General features: G+C 38.6%; 1 protein-coding gene and 1 long non-coding RNA gene across 2 annotated transcripts in view; one reads left to right on the top strand and one right to left on the bottom strand.

The window, feature by feature from the left end:
• Nucleotides 1–469: 469 nt before the first annotated feature.
• LOC101849170 (natural resistance-associated macrophage protein 2) overlaps nucleotides 470–21731 on the bottom strand; it is a 75469-nt gene continuing 54207 nt past the window's right edge. Inside the window, exons 4-14 of the mRNA XM_013089559.2 lie at nucleotides 20429–20655; nucleotides 19924–20062; nucleotides 18848–19003; nucleotides 17595–17753; nucleotides 13667–13714; nucleotides 13071–13106; nucleotides 12604–12723; nucleotides 11373–11596; nucleotides 10349–10505; nucleotides 9087–9137; nucleotides 470–2082 (exon numbers count right to left, since the gene is read on the bottom strand). Of these exons, the coding sequence (XP_012945013.1) occupies nucleotides 1978–2082; nucleotides 9087–9137; nucleotides 10349–10505; nucleotides 11373–11596; nucleotides 12604–12723; nucleotides 13071–13106; nucleotides 13667–13714; nucleotides 17595–17753; nucleotides 18848–19003; nucleotides 19924–20062; nucleotides 20429–20655 (1422 nt within the window). The 3' untranslated portion in view covers nucleotides 470–1977. The remainder of the gene's footprint in view (nucleotides 2083–9086; nucleotides 9138–10348; nucleotides 10506–11372; nucleotides 11597–12603; nucleotides 12724–13070; nucleotides 13107–13666; nucleotides 13715–17594; nucleotides 17754–18847; nucleotides 19004–19923; nucleotides 20063–20428; nucleotides 20656–21731) is intronic.
• LOC118478809 lies at nucleotides 18976–20697 on the top strand. The gene is made up of 2 exons (XR_004859296.1): nucleotides 18976–19046; nucleotides 20375–20697. It is a non-coding gene; the product is annotated as an uncharacterized LOC118478809 (long non-coding RNA).

Here is a 21731-nt window from a genome sequence, read left to right as displayed (position 1 = left end):
TCTTACGTAGCTAATTCTATCGCCATCTCTGTTCTGAAAACACCAGTTTAAAAGTGAATTACACATTAAAAATCTATCATCAGAAATAAAAAATCTGTTGTACACTTTCACGTCAGCAAAATAAAATCTTGGAAAGACCGCAATGACTCACAATCAGAACCGCACTCATAGATTGCGTATTGTCAAATGAACTCGCGTTCACTATGAAAAGTGGCACCGTCTGAATAAAGCAGAGCTCGAGAACGTTCGCAGTTTTTTCGACGGTTAAAGCAATCAAAGACATATATTGTTATATATGTGTCAACCATTGACCATTTCATGCCAAAAGATTGAGCTCTTTAAAAAAATATTTCAATTCTTCATTAAGCTGGCTGTTTAGGGTTCAGTGTGAGATAAATGAACCTACTTCATACTCTGAATCGGAATTCCATTAACAAATCAAGAGGCAGACATCACAGGTTGTGAGAACTGTTTTTTTTTTTTTTTCAAGAATCCAATTATCTTTTTAAACGACCGTATGGATGAATAACTCAAAGCAGCGTGGTAAGGTTTGTCATGGCTGGAAAGCAACAACAAAACAAATAAAGACGTTTCATTAAAAGGCAACAGCCAAACTAGTTCCATGTCAGCACTATTCATTTATGACAGAAAGAGTCGACGCACATATGTTGCTTCTTTTGCTCAGAAACAAGATCTTGCGCACTGCAAATACATAGAAGTACATGTATCCCTTCTCAGCAAGAGTCATCAATGCAAAACTAAATCAAGTCGGTCATGACCATACATCGTATTGCTTTAAATTCTAATCTCTGAATTTTTTTTCCAACTCCAAAACTTCTGCTGCTTTAAAATCAAAACTCTCCGATTATAATGTTCGTTTGACAAAGCAAACTCCGCCTTCCAGGATGTCCACGCTAAATGCTACCGGACGGAACGAATAGAACACGTGAGCTCTTTACGGACATAACGGACACACTATGTCCGATTAGCAAATGATCACAACCAATGATGAGGCACATTTCCGAACCATAACACACAAATCTTTACTTCTACTATTACTTTTTCATCCTGTGTTGCCGTAAAGCAACGAGAGGAGAACACATAAATCAAAAACGAATATGTGCATATATTTCATAGTTCGCGTATTGTTGGCTGCTTTTTGAAGATTCAGAAGAAAAAAAAGAAATGATAATTGTTATAGTTGTTCTTCTTGTTTAGAGTGCCCAAAAAGCAGAGTGTCTTCAGGCATTGTTAAAATGTCCAGAAATCGTGTTCTCAAAAAGTTCAATTATTCCCCTGGAATGATTACCCCTTGCATACATGTACTAAACCAGAAGTCGGGCGAATAATGACGTAACAACCGTTCAGGGAAATTTACATTAAAGTTAAAGAGCGAGCTCTACCGTTTTCGCCCTGTAGCGTTTGGTATGAGCACCCAGCCACAGGCACGAGAGACTGACTGAACCAACAGTTATCACAGCATCGGACCAGCAGCAGTGTGAACACACTTATCCCCCATTCAACTGCTGCCAAAGTGAAAACATGAGTTCATTCATGTCATGAATATGTACAAAGTAAAGATAGTGGGAAGAGCATCAGTAATGTCTACACCTGGGGCATACTAATGGTGAATAGTGAGCTGAAATTACGCTTTACCTTATTCGACTTTGCGTAGCATTTCTCTATTGGCACTCATCGTGGGGTCTATTAACTGGGTGGTTGGAGGGCTCAACCAGGCAAAGCTTATTTCTTTCCTATCGCTCACTTCTTTCTTTCCTATCACTCACTTCATACATCTCTCCATCTTGCCGTTTCCCCGCGTTAAGTTACTATTACAGAATAGACGTGCTTCTCTAAAACGTAAAGAAAAGTTGGTAAATGCGTAGAGCGTAAGTCCGCCTCACTCAATCCACCAAATATGAGCCCAGCAAAGTAGCAGACTGCTGAGCTCTCCCTTAGACTGAGCAAGTCCGGCACTTAAGACTTGGTGTCCTTGTTGACGCCGTCAGCGCTGTCCACAGAGATGGGAGACTCGTCGGACTCCATCATCCAAGAAGCGGGGCCGACAATTCTTCGGACTGCCTGTTGAGAAGAGTGTTTTAGGATTAAATTAGCATCATGTGTTGAGGTTGTCTGTTAACTAGAGTGTTTTAGAATTGATTTAGCATGTGTTGAGGTTAACTTCCTGTCATGAAAGAAAATATAGATCTAGTAACTTAGTTTTAATTTTAGTAAGTGTTTTACGGCACTTACAACACAATAAGGTCTTATAAGTGCCGAAGATTAGAGATGTTACAAGAGAGTAACAAACATAAAAAAGAAGGAGGAGAGATCAGGACGATAGATGTTTGAAAGGAAAGAAGGAGCAAACCACATCAGAGCACCCGCCAACCACCCACATCTACTAACTGAAATGAAATATAATATAATTGTGTACATTGTCAAGCCTTGATTTTCGCAAAATGTAAATCCACCTTCTTTTTCACCATTCTTTCTTGTTTCTTCATCCTCCTTTTTCTCCTCCTCTACCATTGACATTTGAGGGTCACCTCTCTCGGGCGGATCCCATAATTCCCAAAGAGTTTTCCCCCTTAGTTCAAGGCTAGGACGAAAGAGAAAGTCCCAAACTCTCAACAACAACAAAAAAGAAAAGAAACATAATAATTTACACTAAATCCTGTTGTACACGACACGTCACCACTCAAAAGGCAGAGTAAGTATAGGATTACACAATGCAAATACCATCCTAACTATACAGCAACAGGACAACATCAGAACTGAAATATAAGGCTCTCACTAACTATGGTGCCTTTCTACAATCAACAATACTTCGATTCTTCAAACGAACACCAATTATATTTTGGAATCTACAAAAATGTCTACTTTCAAGACTGCCAGCACAGACAAGATTAAGCACAGTGAATATTAACATAGAAATTATATTATTAATAACAAAACTCCGTTCAATAGTACAATACCCCACCTTGAGGGACATAATATTTAAACAAAGCCAGCTTGTGAAACAGGAATATTTCAGTGACTTTACCAAATAGTGAACAATGTTCTTATAAGGGGTGCCCACTACGGCTGGATCGGGCCAATCGCCCGACTCCATCGCCTGAACTCAGAAAGTGAAAACAAACACGTTTGTTTTTTAGACGACGAGTCGGGCGATCGGGCCGATCGGCCGATCCCATCTGTAGTGTGCACCCGTATTATGCTAAAGAGACAACCCGGAAGCACACAGCCTCGTTCAGAAATGACCACCGCCGCCATGACAGTAGGAGCAGCACCACAGAACCACCACGGCACACACCACACGGACCAGTCAGCTCAGAGACATTACAGTCTGGACACTGTTCGGTGTTAGTGTTAGTACGAGTTTTACGGTGCTTGCAACACAATTAGGTCACAGAAGTGCTGAAGATTAGGTGTTACAACAGAGTAGCTTTAATAATACAAAGAAAAGAAGAAGAGAAAGAATAAGAGACGCTTTATCGGAGAGAAGGATCAAACCACACCAAAGCGCACGATAACTACTCACAAACTGCAAAAGTATGAAAAAAGCCTACAGATTCTTTAGTTTTAGTAAGGTTTTACGGCGCCCGCACCTGCATAAAGTTATATGAGCGCCAAGGGGAGAATGTTCAGGCTATGACACAACAATTTGCTCATCAATATGAATTTTGCTTCATTCTAAATCTGAGTGGTGTTTCAGTAAAAAAAAAAAAAAAATTAAAAAAACCCACAGACGCTACGCTCTAGAGGAAGATCTACTTTGAGCTGACTGGTAAAAGGTCTTTGAGGTAGAGTAGAAAAAAAAGAGAAGAACAGCCAGCGAGAGAGACTTTAGATCTACTAAGTCCAGCTCATTTTCCATCATGGAGATATACGTTCAGAAATAGAATTTTTCAACACAAATACACACCAGTGCGCTGGTGTGTAAAGATGAAGAGCAGTGATCTCCTAGTGGTTTTTCACCTTTCGCAAAGCGAGACTCGAAAAAAATCGAAAGAGATAAAGAGAACCACATCATCCATAGAAGTGGAAGAAAGCGAAAACAAAGCACAGAGAGAGAGAGAGAGAGAGAGAGAGAGAGAGAGAGAGAGAGAGAGAGAGACAGAGAGAGAGAGAGACAGAGAGAGAGACAGAGAGAGAGAGATGAAACAAGACCGGAGAAAGACTGCAAATAAATGACGTCAACCAACCACCCACGACAGAAAGAGAACATGCTTGGATTGGGTACAGAATGTCCCGTTGTACGACGCTAAGCCACAAGAATAGACCAGGAAACAAGTTCAGAATGAGAGAGAGCAGAAATCAAAGACATCAAAGATACCAAAGACACATGGAAACACGTCAGCTCTAAATGCGAGACCATTACGAGACTCAAAATATCAACCATGACGATATAACGCGAAAAAGCAATGTTTCAAATGTTAAAAAAAGAGAAAGAAGAAGAAGAAAAAAACAGTTAAAACGAAAAACTGACAAACAATCACACAACGTTACGAGTGCGGTAGTTAGATTTAACAAGCAGATCGTGAGGTGAAACTGTGAGCATTGATATTTGGCTTTCCCTGATATTTACACAGTTGTTGCCTTATTTTTCACATGTGATAGATCGCTTCAACAAAGCATGCAGACATCTTGGAAATTTCCGAAAAGGAAAAATACTTTTGAGACTTGTAGACTACATCCCTACTGTCTTTTCCTAGCAAACATACGAGCCAGTACGCTAACTGCAAAATAATACTTCCATGCACAATTCCTCGTATAATAATCAGATCCAACTGAGACCGAAGTTGTAAGTATTTATACATATTATGGTCACTTTTAAGGACAAACGGGCTAGCCCAGATTTCGGGGGTTTCCAGAAATCTTGACCTACACCAAATTTGGACATTGCCCTATCTATAGGAGAAGTTTGGTTTCCTTCATGAGTATATTTGTTTGGTTATAAATAAAACTATCTTTGTCTTTTAAAGAAACTGAACAAGGGGCAAAAACTTTACCTTCCGTTTTCTCAAAACAGTATTTTTCGGGATAGCCCCCTTGTGCTTCAAAGTGACCAATTAGATCCAACTGAGACCGAAGTAATAAGTATTTATACATAATATAGGCCACCGTACTCATCAAGGCATGGACTACAGCATCCACTATTCTGTCATGCACAACAGAAGACATTGAGGATATATATATATATATATATATATATATATATATATATATATATATATATATATATATATATATATATATATATATATATATATATAATAGTGCTATGCTAGTGTAAGGTATGCTGGCCATTCCTATGTTGATCTCAAGTCTACACAGTGTAAAAGCCAGCCGTATACTTTGTGCCCCAAACTGGTGATTATTTAAAGAAAGTAGTTTGAGAAAATTTGTAAAATAAAAATGATTCAAGACGACGCTCGTATGTTATAAACTGGGGACAAACTGTGTGTTTACAGTGCTTTCCATGAGCAATGAATAGAGGTAAGTAAGTAAAATAAAATGATAAAGAACAAATAGTTCATTATGAGTACAGTGCACAGTGCACAACAAATTTACAAAGTCGTGAAAAAAAAAAAAAAAAAAGCACAAGAAACATATTTTTGAAAATACAACAGCAATCAAACGAAAAAAGAACCAACAAACTCACCGTCACCAACAAATAATCAATAGGTTTTCAACATACATAGAACTAGATCTAAGATAAAAATAAAAGCTGTATATATTATAGTCAACTCAAACACGCTTTACATGTACCTATATGTGTCTATTTCCGATTACCACAAAGAGCAGCACGTGGGCTTATAGGCCTATTCAAAAATGTACTTATTCCTTTCACTAACACTGATGTAAGTCAGAAACAGAAATGACAGAATGGCGTAATTTCGTGTTTGATAGATTCCAGAGGAAAGTGGGCATTATTTATAGAAGATCGAAACTTTAAAAGTCTGTGGCGCCGAGTAACGGTGTGAAGATATTTGTCTCAACAGACTGCTACATTAACACACTGGCATCGGTATCCTTCTTTAAATATCATTACTCTTTTTTTTGTCCCTTGCTCATTTATATGAGATTGACGTCATCTGATTAGTAGGAAAAAGTGCGTATGATAGTGTCCAAAAGTGTATTACGTTCATACTTGGTACGACATTCATGTAACTCTTTCAGATAGAGATTCAAGGATTATTAGATATCATTACTCAAACTGATAGACCTTGTTTCATTTTCAACAAATAATATTATGAGATGGTGCATGAAGTATGTGTATCAGTATTTCATTTCAATAAAGTCAGCACTAACATTAAATGCATGCTGAGAATAATAATAATAATAATAATAATAATAATAATAATAATAATAATAATAATAATAATAATAATAATAATAATAATAATAATAATAATAACAATAATGATAATAAAAATTTAAATACACTTATATAGCACTCAACCCCGATTGAAGTACACAAGCTCTGGGCGATTTACAATACAACAGCAACATAAAACGTTGTGTTCTGACAAAAGAAAATCTCTCTAATTGTTCAGCTTATTATAAAACTAGCAGTGTGTGCTTTCTATGAAAGAAATATGTAAACCTTTATTTAAGTTTCATGAAAGAAAGCACGACGCCATTCTTAAACTGTAAGTTACTGCAACGTTATCACTAGATCTAGATCTAATTTATTTGAAAGTATTCTTCACTGGCTGACAAAAAAATTTTTTAAAAAAAAACAAAAAACTAACGTGCTCTATCATTAAGGAAAAACACAAAACAAAACAACAACAGAAAAAGCCAAGTAAAGAGTTAAAATACAGACTGTATACGACATCTTAATAGCACATCAAATTCAACACAATTACTTACATTATTTCCGTATTACGAAAAACCTTAAATGATAAAATAAAGGGTATTCGAGATCATCGTACAAGACTCACTGTTTGCAACTTGCGCGAGTAAAAGCCATGGGTTATCTTACAACATATTGTGTGTGTGTGTGTATGTGTGTGCGTGTTTGTGTGTTTGTATGTGTGAGAGTGAGTGTGTGTGTGTGTGTGTGTGTTTGCAAGTGTGCGTGAGTATATTTCTTGGAATTGTGCATGCACTTGAGTTGGGTGTCCGCGTGGTCATAATATGTCAGAAAGAGAGGCTGAGAGCACACTGACACGATAGTAGTCATATATTGCTGGGGAAAGACAAGACAAGACAAGATCGACAGACCGAAACCAAAGAGGGGATAGCAAATGTGAAGGGCGTACCAATGGTGGCTTCCAACCATCTGCCACAGTCTCTCGTTAGAAGTTCTTTAGTAAATTTAATTAATGGTAAAAAGTAGATGAAAACAGACACTGTTAAAGGTACATTTAAAGATTAGTAATCGAGAAAAGTCTACATTTCTGGAATGAGAAATGCTTCAACATGCTTGTTAAATAAAGCGGGGAACAATCCCACGGTCAAACACGTAGACCATAGCCCGTTGTCTTTACACCGACATACACTCTAAGGTCATCCTTTGTCAGGAAGAAAAGACGACCCTACAAAGCGCAAGGAACAGAATGTGTGGAGAACAATACACAATGATAAAACGTTAGAAAGACTGGCAATAATTCATCAAAGACACTGTTAAACTTTGAATTAATAATAATACTTGCATTTATTTGCGCATATTCATGCTCTATAGCATACTCATTGCCTCTCATTCAATAGGTCCCTGGTTCGAAACCTGACAGTGACTGAAAATTTTCTTATCTAAAATTTTCTCCTTTCCCCTCCTATCTTGTTCTGTAACCATGTTCTGTCGTCTTCTTTCATCTCCAATTTCTGCTCCCACCCATCCCTCCCCCCTTTGCCCCCTCCTCTGAGCTCCTGACTCTTTCTGCAGCCTTTCTACTGCTATTCCTTGGCTTCTTCTTACTATCGTCTTTCAGCTACATCCCTGATTTTAAGGTAGGTAAGATCTAACTCCTAGCTTTCTCGGAAAAGGTCGAAAAATCTAAGAGGTCCCGTGTGCAAGTTGTGCACGTTAAAGATCACTCAGTGATCCAAAATCGATAAGAGAAGGCTCCGGCCGCCACTCGGGCAAAATTCTAAATTTCCTACAAACTGAAACTTTCAAAAACAGAACAATACAATCTTTTCTAACGTTTTCTGTTCATTGTATAGCAGCAGATGTATAATATACATGTACAAGAAAAGGGAATCTTAAAAAGAAGGGGAGAGGAGGGGGAATTAAACATGTGGCTTTGTAGAAGGGAACTCTTTCAAAGGGTACGAAAGGTTTCTCTCGTCAAACCCATATATGGTGTCAAGAAAAGTCTCTGTAGTGCCTTGCCTAACACATATACACCAAGGCTCAGAAATAGAGCGCTACACCACAGTGTCTGGCAACCGACGTGTGCTGTTTGAAACTGTCATTATATACTACATGTTACATTCTACTGTCATTATATACTACATGTTGCACACTACTGTCATTATACACTACATATTGCATACTACTGTCATTATATACTGCATGTTACATACTGTATTCAGTGGGGGGGGGGGGCATGCAATTAAGAAACATATTGACTGTGAGGCGAGCTGATAAAATGAGTTACTTCTCGGAATCCACATCATGGAGGTGTTGGCCAAAAATCGACTCTAGGGTAACATTTGTAGAATTTCTATTGATGCCATAGTCTTTAACTATAACATGTCTTTTATTATTTCATACTTATAAATTGTAAAAACTTTACCTGTGAGCGTGATGTATCTATTTCCATAAGGCTTAAATCCAAGAAGTAACTCATTTTGTCAGTACGCTTCATTCACAGATATCCAATGGGGGATAAATAAAGTTGTAACTGTTTTCGTTTTTTCAGCCAATGCAGTACCAGAATTTGTGCGTCCTCCGTATGTTGATGACTAAGACTGTTTTTAAGCAGATCTGGGCTAGGTGTACAGATGTATTCATGTCCTCTACCAAAGCAGAATACCTGGGAAAGCAGCATCTACCACAGAAAGCAGGGATTTTACATGTGTGTGTCTATCTAGGAATAATGCTCAAAAGTAATGAATTTTCTACTTACTGGTAGTCTTGCTATAGAATTGAAGCCCATCACAATCATGCAGAACAGGGTCTGAAAGAACCAGACAAAAAGATCATGAACAAAAGAGAATTGAGAAATATTATAGATCTTGTTATATCTAGAAATACATCTGATACTTATACACATAACCAAAAAAAAAAAAAGTTTAACCAATAGCGAACATTTCCGTTTCTATGTGTATTCATCAACATTAAACTGACTTATTCCTTCCTCTTTCACGACTATTGGTAGACGAATCTTAGGTCTATCAATACATGTACTTAACAAGTGAATTTCGCTCAAGAACAACATTATAGGTCGTGTCATGCACGCATAGTTCTTTCTATTTTTCTTACAGTTTCAATCTGAATGGTATCTCAGCATCATCCAAAATTCAAAGCTAGGAAATTATTCCAAAACAAGCGATACATTCAGCTCTGAATGTTTTATGTTTCTTCCCTGTAGCCTTTGGTTAAGAATTTCCAAAGAAATCTGTGCACAAAGCAAAGGGATAACCTTATTTCCTACACTACAGGGCTGAATGTTAAGCATCAGGAGTACAGGATACCTTGATGACCCTACCCATAGCTCCAGTCAGACAATTACAAAACCAGCCTAGTGTAGCCTGGTAAAATGACGCATGGTTGAACAATTCATTCATTTATCAACTGCACACACTCAAGAAAGGTGGCACGTAGGATACCATTTAACGGTAGTGATATATCTTACGTTTCGATATTTTATAGAATACAAAACACAGATGGTTTAAAAAACGTATCTGAATCTCTTTTTTAAGAAACAAATCAAGGTGGCATAACCGACAGTTGTAGCGACCTGACAGGTCATTACATGCATTGTCTTATTTGACCCATCATAACATCCCTATACTTTACAATTTAAAAGTGTTTCATCCTAGACTTACACTACAAGATGGTTCTCTTTTCTGTTGGATACTTTTGATAGAGGTTTCATCAAAGGTGTACAAAAAACACTGGAAGCAACCACCATATCTTTCCACATAGGATACCATTTAACGATACTGATATATCTTATGTTTACATATTTTATAGAATACAAAGCACAGATAGTTTAAAAAACGTATCTGAATCTCTTTTTTGCGAAACAAATTGAAAAAGTTTCCATCAGCTCTGATGATGACTAAACTCAATCTATTAATTCCGAGGCACTACGGAGAAGGCTCATATACGTGAGTGAACCATCTAAAAATCTACTTTCTTTTGTCTCATATTTTCTGAACTCACCAGATAAACAACAAACGCCAGATATAGAAACACAGCAACAGCAATGGCGAGGTAGACTGCCCAGTGCTGTGGCAGCTTTTTCATGGAATCCACCACTAAGAAAAGGTTGATCCCAATGACAACCACAGCAAGGACACCAGTCAGTATTTTCATTACTCTGAAATACAATAAATATTTAGTATTTAGAGTACATCAATCCTATACAAGTCACAGAAATAGATGTATGTACAGGAAAGTGGGAAGATATGGAATGACATCAAGCGACTAGCCCAGAATGTGGAAAGGTTGAGAGTGTTTGATCGTGGAATATATCCTGATCCAGGGTGAGAAAGGCAATGAGGATGATGTTGAGGGGAGAATATTTCTTAAGCAAAATAGAAGAAATAAGGATTAGACCCAGTCCAGTATCGCATTAAACTCATAAGAGATGTAATCAAACTTGAAGAATGGGTGGTTGGCAGGTGTTCGGGTGCAGTTTGCTCCTTCTTTCATATCCAACCTCTATCGTCCTTATCTCCCCTTCTTTTTTATGTTTGTTACTCTCTTGTAACTCCTCTAATCTTCTGGTGCTCATATGACCTTATGCAGCTGCGAGCACCGTAAAACCTCTACTAAAACGTTTTTTAAAACCTCGTAGATGTAATCAAACTCGTAGATGTAATCAAACTCGTAGATGTAATCAAACTCGTATATATGTAATCAAACTCGTAATCAAACTTGTAAATGTAATCAAACTCGCAGATGTAATCCAACTTGTATATATGTAATCCAACTTGTACAGATGTAATCAAACTAGTATAGATGTAATCAAACTCGTAGATGTAATCAAACTCGGAGATGTAATCAAACTCGTAGATGTAATCAAACTCGCAGATGTAATCAAACTCGAAGGTGTAATCAAACTCGCAGATTTAATCAAACTCGGAGATGTAATCAAACTCGTAGATGTAATCAAACTCGTAGATGTAATCAAACTCAAAGATATAATCAAACTCGTATGGATGTAATCAAACTCAGAGCTTACTTTCCATTCTTGAACTCCCCCATGAGGGATTTGGACGAGGTGAAGGTCAAGATGGGGAGCAGGGCAAAGGGCAGCTGAAGGCTCATGAGGACGTTGAGGAGATCGTTCATGAGGGTCAACTCGTTGATGCCGGAGAAGATCGTGATGAAGATAGTGGGGAGGATGGCGATGGTTCGGGTGAGGAGGACTCTCTGCCATCGCTTCCAGGTCAGGTTGAGGAAACCCTGGGGGGGGGGGGGGGAATAATAAATAAATTAATAATAATAATAATAATAATAATAATAACAACAGCAACAACAGCAACAACAGCAACAACAACAGAAAGAGTGAGGGACTTCGGACAAGCTTTTATATTTAAAAAAAGGACTGAACTCAACTGAGCTTTCTGGTGCTCGCTTTTGTTTGAATTACCGCCCTTGCAAAGACACGGCTGGTGGAAGAGACGTCTCTTCCCGCGACACCCAAAAGGGTAGAAGCGGCGGATAAAAGTAAAAGTAAAGAAAAGATACAGAACAGCTGGCTACATCAGAATTACAAAAGTCTACCGGCTTAGTATCTCGTTGGAAGAAATTTGACATCAGAGAGTTTCACATCATGTCAAGCTTTTACAAATGTAAAAATTCTTTAAATATCTTAATAACGAGTCCATATAATCTTACGATTTTGACTGAGAGATAAAACATTTGGTTTCTGACCTCATGGTCTTAGTAACTCAAAACAGCCTAAAATGTCAGAGAGAACTTTGCAAATCTGAGGTAGCGAGCTGTTGACAGAAGAACATGGTCTCCTGTCAGACCACCTGGGTTGCGACATTTTTCAGGACAAGGAAAAAAAACCCAAACAAACGAGTACCCTAAAAGGCAATCCGCTTTGACTCAAACACAGCTGATCAATCAGCGACTGATGATTACTGAAATTTCAAATAACATCGCTCCCTTCTACCACCCCACCCCCACCACACACACACACAAACACACGCGCGCGTGCACACACACGCACACGCGCACACACACACACACACACACACACACACACACACACACACAAACACACATACACATACACACATGCGTGCAAAACACACACAAACATACACACACACACACACACACACACACACACACACACACACACACACACATCTCTCTCCATCTCCGTCTTGCGAAGCACTTGTTTTAAAAAAAAGCAAAACCTGAAAGATAAAACTTCCTTGATCTAGATCTCGACCTACCTCCATAACAAACTGTCCGGTGTAGGTTCCGGTCATCGTAGAGCTTTGTCCAGCTGCCAGGATTCCAACAGCCCACACGTACATGGCGGCAGCGCCAAACTGGCAACCCAGGAACACTCCCTGGAAGAACAGGAAACAAAAGAGGAGTGTTAGTTTTTGTAAGAGTTTTACGGCCCTTCAACACAAACAGGTCAAATAAGTGACAATGGTTACAGGTGTGCTGCAGAAAAGAAACGCACAAAGAAAACAAGTTAATTTCTCTATAAGAGAAGTGAGGAAAGTGTATATAGTGTATATACATTGTAAAGTACATACATCTTCCAGAGAAAACGCATACACAAACACACACAAACACACATGCACACGCACGCACACACACACACACACACTCACACACACTCACACACACTCACACACACACACACACACACACACACACACACACACACACACACACAAGAACTTACCCCTTTATAAATATCAACATCGAGTTCACCAGTAGTCTGAAAGGACAAACAAAATTGATCAAACTCAGAATTTACCGGCAACAAATTAGGTCACATAAGCGCCGAAGATTAGAGGTGTTACTAAAGAGTAACATACAAAGAAAGGAAAGAGGAGAGATGAGGACGATAGATGTTTGGTCAGAAAAAAAAATGGCAAATACATGTATTCTTATACAAAGTCAACAGCTTGACATAAAATATTTGAGGTGAAAACCATAAGACCAGCTGAGAACTCCTAAAACTCTGACGTCCTGTGTAATATTATGCTCCCTGCATAAAACGGTAACATAGCGAACCGAATTTAAATCATGTTAGGCTAATATCAAAATCATACTATAGTAGTTACATTCCACATAAAACAAGTCTTTTTCTAATTCAGAATATTTGAGATGACGCCCCAGATTCTTAGGTACAAGAAAATTATCTAGGTAACCATTCAGACCTAATTAGTCTAAGACTCACTAAAAGTTTGTCAATTTGCTTATAAAACAAATGTAAGCTGACATAAGGAAACTAATTAAATGACGTGGCTTAAAAGTGTGCTCATAATTACTTACGTTGAACACATATGCGTGCGGGTTGTTATTGGCGAGGCAGTTGTTGAACTGAAAAACAGATATCATGAATATATTATTACAGAAATGAAAACTTCTCAAATGGAATCATAGATTTAGATCCTAGATCGTGCACTCCGGCATACTTCCGGTTCACTTTATTTTAGTAAGAGTTTTACGGCACCTGCAACAGCATAAGGTCATATAAGTGCGGAAGATTAGAGGTGTTACAAGAGAGTAACAAACACAAAATAGAAGGAGGGGAGATAAGGACGATAATAGATGTTTGACAGGAAAAAAGGAGCAAACCACACCAGAGCACCCGTCAACCACCCACTCTTCACTTTGGAACGCAACATTTGGCTCAGTTTGGAGACAAATCGCTACCATAGAATTACTATTAAAGTTCTATCTTCTCAGTACCAAGTTTTGAGAAATGTGACGTCAAAGATTTTGAGTTTCACGACATGTCAAGCTTTTTCGAATCCAATTCTTTGAATATCTCGATAACCACACCTATTGGTTAGGCTCTTGGACCCGTGCGTTCGAATCCCGTCAGGGACCCGACGTTGTGTCCTTGGGAAAGGCACTTTACACGAATTTTCCTCACTTCACCCAGGTGGGAATGGGTACCCGGCTATAGACAGCGAAAGATCTTGTCAGTTTGTTAGTGTTTGAGCGCTTAATCGGCTGCTTGCACTGTATGCTTCCCGGGAAGCTGAGAATGTTTCGGAGTGTTCTATGGTCTGCTGGGGTAATAACATAGTGTAAAGCGCATAGAGCCTGCTGTTGAGCGGGGATATGCGCTATAAAAATGATATCTATTATTATTAATTTGATAGAGCAGAAAGAGGATTTGGTTTCTGACGACATGGTCTTAGTAACCATGGGTCTCAACTCAGAATTTCTATTTTTAAAAAGGAGGAACTTTCCTCGTGATCGCTACAGAAGACCATTTTCGCGAGACACCCATCATCATCATTATACTGTTTAACCCTAGAATGCTGAAATAAAAACCATCAAATTATCAAAGCAAGGTTATTTCATACCAATCTGAGGGTTTGGGAGATCATTTGGAGCCCAGAGGAGAGGGCAAAGGAGGTGAAGGGGGTGGGGGCACAATGTGGAGACAAAAGCAGACGACAAAACATTGCTAAGTTATAGAGCAGGAAAGTAGGTGAAAGGAGAACATGTTAGAGAAGAATATTTTTCCGTTGCTGTCTGGATTCGAATCCGGGACATATTGAATGAGAGGCGAACACCGTAACCTCTCGACCACGAGAGCCCCCTTGTTTGTGCGCCGGTGTGCACTCTTTGCCCAGTCACGCCAACAGCAGCCACGCCTCTTGTGTTACGGTCAGGGATTCCCTCGTCGCACACATGCCATGTATGATCGATTCTCGTGTGCTGCTACTACATATTGTATTTGATCGCTTTTCAGGACAAGCTGGCTAACCCGGATTTCGGGGGTTTCAAGAAATCTTGACATACACCAAAGGTGGACATTGCCCTACCTATAGGAGACGTTTGGTTTCATTTGTGTGTATATTTATTTGGTTATAGAGAAACCTATCCTTGTTTTTTAGATAAACTGAACAAGGGGCTAAAACTTTACTTTCAATTTTCTTAGAACAGCATTTTTCGGCATAGCCCCTTGTGCGTGAAAGCGACTGTATTATTCCGTACGTCTGTCTTTGTAATGGCCTGTGATATCTCGCTGAGCCAGAGTTCGATCAGACAGGTCAGTTTATTTTTAGTAAGAGTTTTTACTGCATTTGCAACACAATAAGGTCATGTAAGTGCCGAAGATAAGAAGTGTTACAAGAGAGTACCAAACGAGGAGTAAACCACACCAGAGCACCTGCCAACCACCCACTGACAGGTCAGGGCTGGAACAGCCTCCCTCTTAGCTATCTAAATTCAGTCAATAATTGTGTTCACCATTCCTGTACAGCCACGAGAAATTTTCCACAGAGTCAACAGAGTGGCTGCTTCTGTTCTGATTTTATCTCATAGGACCTTAGCTTAGATTATTTTATCTCAGCCTATGTTATGTTATCACATCTTATGTTATCTATCTTTTCTTATCTTTTTATGTAAAGAGCCTAGAGCTGGATTTACACGGAAGTGGGCGCTATAGAAATGATCTTCATTATTATTATAATTATATTATCTTATCTTACCCAAAATAGAGTCGATCGGACATAAAACACTCCCAATAAACAAACTACTATGACTCTGGATCCCCAATAACATGGGAAAATACAACTGTAATTATCTTAGGTCACAGAGTTTTACCGATAAACCGAAAATGAATTATATAGTATTACTTAGGAACTGTATACATCATTCTATTTTAGGAAAGAGATGAACAACTATAGACACTCCAATATAGCCAGAAGTAAATCTGCCTGCGTAATCTCTAGTTCTTTACGGCCGGAGAGTACACAGTACATTTGTATTACGTACGATCAGCAGAAAAAGCCAAAGGTATTGTTGCGACACATTTAGAACCGTCAGACATGAGTCAAAAACATAGATTTGTATATTATGTCATAGTATGCATGTTGTTTTAGTTTTAGTAAGAGTTTTACGGCGCTCGCAACTGCATAAGGTCATAGGAGCGCCAGAAGATTAGAGGTGTTACAAGAGAGTAACACACATAAAAAAGAAGGAGGAGAGATCAGGACCATAGATATTTGATAGGAAAGAAGGAGCAAACCACACCAGAGCACCCGCCAACCACCCACATAGTGTGTATGTTGTTCACTTAAAAGGTCAAGGAAACATATTTGAAAAACCCCAGTGAATAACGAAGTAATGATGGTATTTTCATAATATGGCGTTCCTACTGTAACCCTATTCGTACGTCGTGTTTTACTATCGTATCCATACGAAGTGGGGAACTACTTTCCAAATAGGAAATTTACTCATTAAACCGATCCGTACGCCTTGCATAGCAGTTTGTCAAAAATATCTTTTGAGAAATACTGAACGTTTCAAAGAGATCTTCGCCCTAAAAGTATTCTAAAATGTGAAGAATACAACCCATGGGGTACAAAATGACCCCATGGTGTACGGATAGGGTTGAGTGTTGTCGAATATCCAAGAATGTGGGTTCTCAAGGGGTTAACGATCACAGGTGTGACCTGGCACAACCAAAAGTCAATCGATTTCCTTCTTGTCGTTGCAACAGGCACAGCTGTGCTCGGACGTCGAAGGTTTTGCTGAGTGGTATTGTCTGTAGGAGCCTCTGCGGCAATGTTGACTTGGGCGGAAAACAAGACGGACAGACAGAAGCAAGAGAGGGAAAGAAAAAGAAAAAAAACAAGACGGACGGACAGAAGCACAAGAAGGAAAGAAAAGACGAAGAACCGACCTGCAGTGCTATCTAACTACACACATATTATAAAGGAAATAAAGTAGTTCATAACGTCTATAGGAAATAATATGGTCGCTTTTAAGCACAAGGGAGCTATCCCGAAAAATGCTTTTGTGAGAAAATCGAAGGTAAATATGTACGTATGCGTGTATGTGTGTATACATATGTGTGTATGTGTGTGGGGGGGGGGGGGGGCGTGCGTGTGTGCGCCAGTATGTGTGTGCACGCGTATGTAATACTATGTGCCTATAAAATTGATTTGTAATTCCATAATATGTATCATGTTAAGCTCGGAGAGCATTGCATAAGTGGATATGCGCTTTATAAATGCAAACCATTATTATTATTATTATTATTATTATTATTATTATTATTATTATTATTATTATTATTATTATTATTATATTATTATTATATTATTATTATTATATTATTATTATTATATTATATTATTATTATTATTATCATTATTTTTATTATATTGTATTATATTATGTTATATTATATTATATTATTATTATTATTATTATTATTATTATTATTACTCACAACTTGTCCGGCCTCTTTCCCGTAGAATCCCTCGGCGAACACCGAGACGACGAACACGTTGATGATGAAGGAGACGAAGAGGGCGATGCTGGCCTCCACGAAGAAGTATTTGTTGGCTTCCCGAATCTCCCCACGCTTGGAGCGGTCAACTTCTCGAGACTAAGCAAGTGACAAAAGGGGAAGCCATTACTCTTTGAGAATAATAGTATGATGATGATGATGATGATGATGATGATGATGATGATGATGATGATGATGATGATGATGATGATGATGATGATGATGATGATGATGATGATGATGATGATGATACTATAATACAATACTAATAATAATAACTATAACTATAATAATAATAATAATAATAATAATAATAATAATAATAATAATAATAATAATAATAATAATAATAATAATAATAATAATAATGATAATAACAATAACAATAACAATATTAATAATGAAAATATATCTTTAAAAATAATAAAAATAAAAGAAATAATACACCAATACAACAGGAGTAGAGTATATTATTTCCTTTCCTTCTCCTTCATTCCTCACCCACTCCCCTCTTCTTTATCTTTGTCTTTCTCTTTGTCCCTCTCTCTCTCTCTCCCTCTCTCTCTCTCTCTCTCTCTCTCTCTCTCTCTCTCTCTCTCTCTCTCTCCCTTCTCTCTCTCTTCTTTTCTTTTCCACGTGTGCAGCAATAACGCATTATTTACAAACATAAAAACCACCACAACAACGATTTCTCAAATTACACATTATGCCCCAACATTAATAACTATGATCAGCTGTGTTCCCTGCACGCAGGCCTTTCTTTCAACTACCGGCAGCTGTTACATGAGCACTCTAGGTGTTCGTTAACACATGAATGGGTGATACGGTTTATTACGCATTTTCTCTGTTCTCTCTTATCACATCGAAAGTCAAAACAATATGGTTGTTTTTAAGCACAAGGGGGCTATCCCGAAAAATGCTGTTTAGAGAAAATCGAAGGTAAAGTTTTTGCCTTTTGATCAGTTTCTGTAAAAGAAGGATCAGGGAAACGCTCGTAGTTTTTTTTAGAGCATCCGAGCAAAGGAATGGAAGGAGAACCACGATCGCCGATGTCTCACTGATCACTGGATGATGATGATGATGATGATGATGAGGATGAGGATGATGATGATGATGATGATGATGATGATGATGATGATGATGATGATGATGATGATATAAAGCAAAAACAATAACACAGTGTATTTCTTTACCTTTACCAATGCCGAGTGCAGGTAGATGTTATGAGGCATGATCACAGCACCAATGATCCCCACAGCCTGCATGAGTTCATCAGATCCACAGCCCTCACAGTACGGGATGAACAGTCCTTTCACGACCTCTGCCTGGTTCGGGGCCACCACCACGTACTGAGGACATTCCAGTTTTACGTCTCTTACAACACTATTTAAAGTTAAGATTTGTTTTAGTAAGAGTTTTACGGCTCTTGCAACACAATTTAAAGTTTCGTTGTTAGTTTTAGTAAGAGTTTTACGGCGCTTGCAACACAATAAGGTCATATAAGTGCCGCCGAAGATTAGGTGTTACAAGAGAGTAACAAACACAAAAAGGAGTGGGTGTGGGTGTGTGGGTGTGGGTGCGTGTTTGTGTGTGTGTATGTGTGTGTGCGTATGTGTGTATGTGTGTGTGTTTGTGTGAATGAAAAAAAAATAGAGAGAGAGAGAAAGAGAGAGAGAGAGAGAGAGAGAGTGTGTGTGTGTGTGTGTGTGTGTGTGTGTGTGTGTGTGTGTGTGTGTGTGTGTGTGTGTGAGTCATTTTAATATTTTCAACAATACACGAGGGAGATAGGGGAAGTGGCCTTTTCTACAGTTTATTATCTTATACCGGTGGCCGTTAGTGCAGGATCAACTGTTATTATTATCATTATTTTTATTATTATTATCATTATCCTCATTATTATTATTATTATCATTAGTAGTAGTAGTAGTAGTAGTAGTAGTAGTAGTAGTAGTAGTAGTAGTAGTAGTAGTAGTAGTAGTAGTAGTAGTAGTAGTAGTGGTAGTAGTGGTAGTAGTAGTAGTAGTAGTAGTAGTAGTAGTAGTAGTAGTAGTAGTAGTAGTAGTAGTAGTAGTAGTAGTAGTAGTAGTAGTAGTAGTAGTAGTAGTAGTAGTATCATTATTATTATTACTATTATAAGTATTATCATTATCATTATTTTTATTAGTATTATTGTTGTCGTTGTTGTTGTTATTATTATTATTATTATTATTATTATTATTATTATTATTATTATTATCATTATTATTATCATCATTATTATTATTATTACCTCATATCCAAACATAATGGCCATGACTGTGATGAGGAAAGCAAAGAAAGCTTCCAGTTTCCGGAGACCATAGCGATCCAGCAACAGGAAAGTGAAGGTGTCGGCCACAGTGATGATGACTCCTGCATACAGCGGTATCCTGGACACACACAGAAATAACATTAAACAAACGCTAGAATCACAATTGCAAGCAAAGAAGTTCAATATAAAAATAAACATAGTGTTTTTCTTTTGGTAAGTGTTTTACGTCAATTGCAACACAAGAAGGTCATATAAGTGCCGAAGATTATAGGTGTTACAAGAGACAGAAAATGAAAGAGGAGAGATAATGACGACACATGTTTGATAGGAAAGAAGAAGGAGCAAACCACACCAGAGCACCCGCCAATCATTATTACAGAAGACGTCGGTTAGGCATTAAAAAGATGTACACTCGTTGTCTTTCTCACAGAACTGAATGAACGGACACTGATTTGGAAAGGAACACATGAGGTGCACAACGTACTTTCCGTCAGAGAGCAAATAGAAGGCTATAGCCGTGCCGATGACTTCCTGCATGTCTGAGCCAATGATGGCGATCTCCACCATAAGCCATAGCAGGAGCCGCGGCGCCTTCCGGTACTGCTTGAAGCACACTTCCGCCAGATGGTTGCCCGTGACAACGCCCAGACGCGCTGACAGCCTCTGCATCAGCAATCCCAGGATGGTGGACGACATGAGGACCCATAGTAGCTGAGGAGAGAGGGTGAAAATAAATGGTGAAATGGTGTAGGGGTTTTTTTGTTTTGTTTTTTTTTGTTTGTTTGTTGTTGTTTGTTTGTTTGTTTTTTTGTTGTTGTTTTTGGGGGGGGGGGTTCGTAAGCGTTTTACGGCACTTGCAACATAACAAGGTCATATAAGTGCCGAAGATTAGAGGTGTTACAAGGGAGTAACACACAAAAAAAGACGGAGAGGAGACAAACACGATAGATGTTTGATAGGAAAGAAGGAGCAAACCACGCCAGAGCACCCGTCAACCACCCACCGGTATAGGTTTAATGCCCCTGTCAACATTTTTAGGTTATTTAAGAGGCGGGACCTCCGAGTTTAACGTCCATCTCCGAAAGGACAGAGGCAAGTGGGAAATTCGTGTAAAGTACCGTGCCTTTCCCTCGGACACAGCGACGGACCGAGCTGAGGCTCGAACCCCCGAACCCGCACTCTCACGATTACGAGTCCGATAGCCTAACCACTAGGTCACCGACGCCACTAGGAGAGATGGGGGTTTTTGAAAGAGTTTTACGGCACTTGCAATACAATAATGTCATATAAGAGGTGTTACTAGAGAGGAACAAACACAGAAAAGGAGAAGGAAAGATCAGGACGATAGATGTTTCATAGGAAAGAAGGTGGAAACCACAACAGAGCACCTACAAACCACCCATGAGTCACAGAAAATGGTTAAGATCATTAAGTACTTTCTAAGAGGGAAGGTGGAGTGTGTTTGCGTGTGTGGGGGGGGGGGGGTATGAGTACAATCGGAAATGACCGAGCAACAGTAAAGAAGTATGAGCAATCTGTAGCCCGCTGAAACCACCACAGGTCCGGAATACAAAAAGTAGGCAAGAACCATACGGACGGACACAGACATTTGCTTGAGAAAATAATATGCAATACTAATATAAGATAAGATAAGAGGTTACGAGTTAAGAGGTACTTAAATAATTTTATCCTCCAGAGGTAAAAAAATCGTGAATAAGCCTTTGTCCTCGACACAACACCGATTTCAGTCTCTCTCTCTCTCTCTCTCTCTCTCTCTCTCTCTCTCT

Source organism: Aplysia californica, unplaced genomic scaffold (genome assembly GCF_000002075.1).
Source record: "Aplysia californica isolate F4 #8 unplaced genomic scaffold, AplCal3.0 scaffold00982, whole genome shotgun sequence".
In the NCBI taxonomy this organism is placed as follows: Eukaryota; Metazoa; Mollusca; class Gastropoda; order Aplysiida; family Aplysiidae; genus Aplysia; species Aplysia californica.
This window is presented reverse-complemented; position numbering and strand designations above follow the sequence as displayed.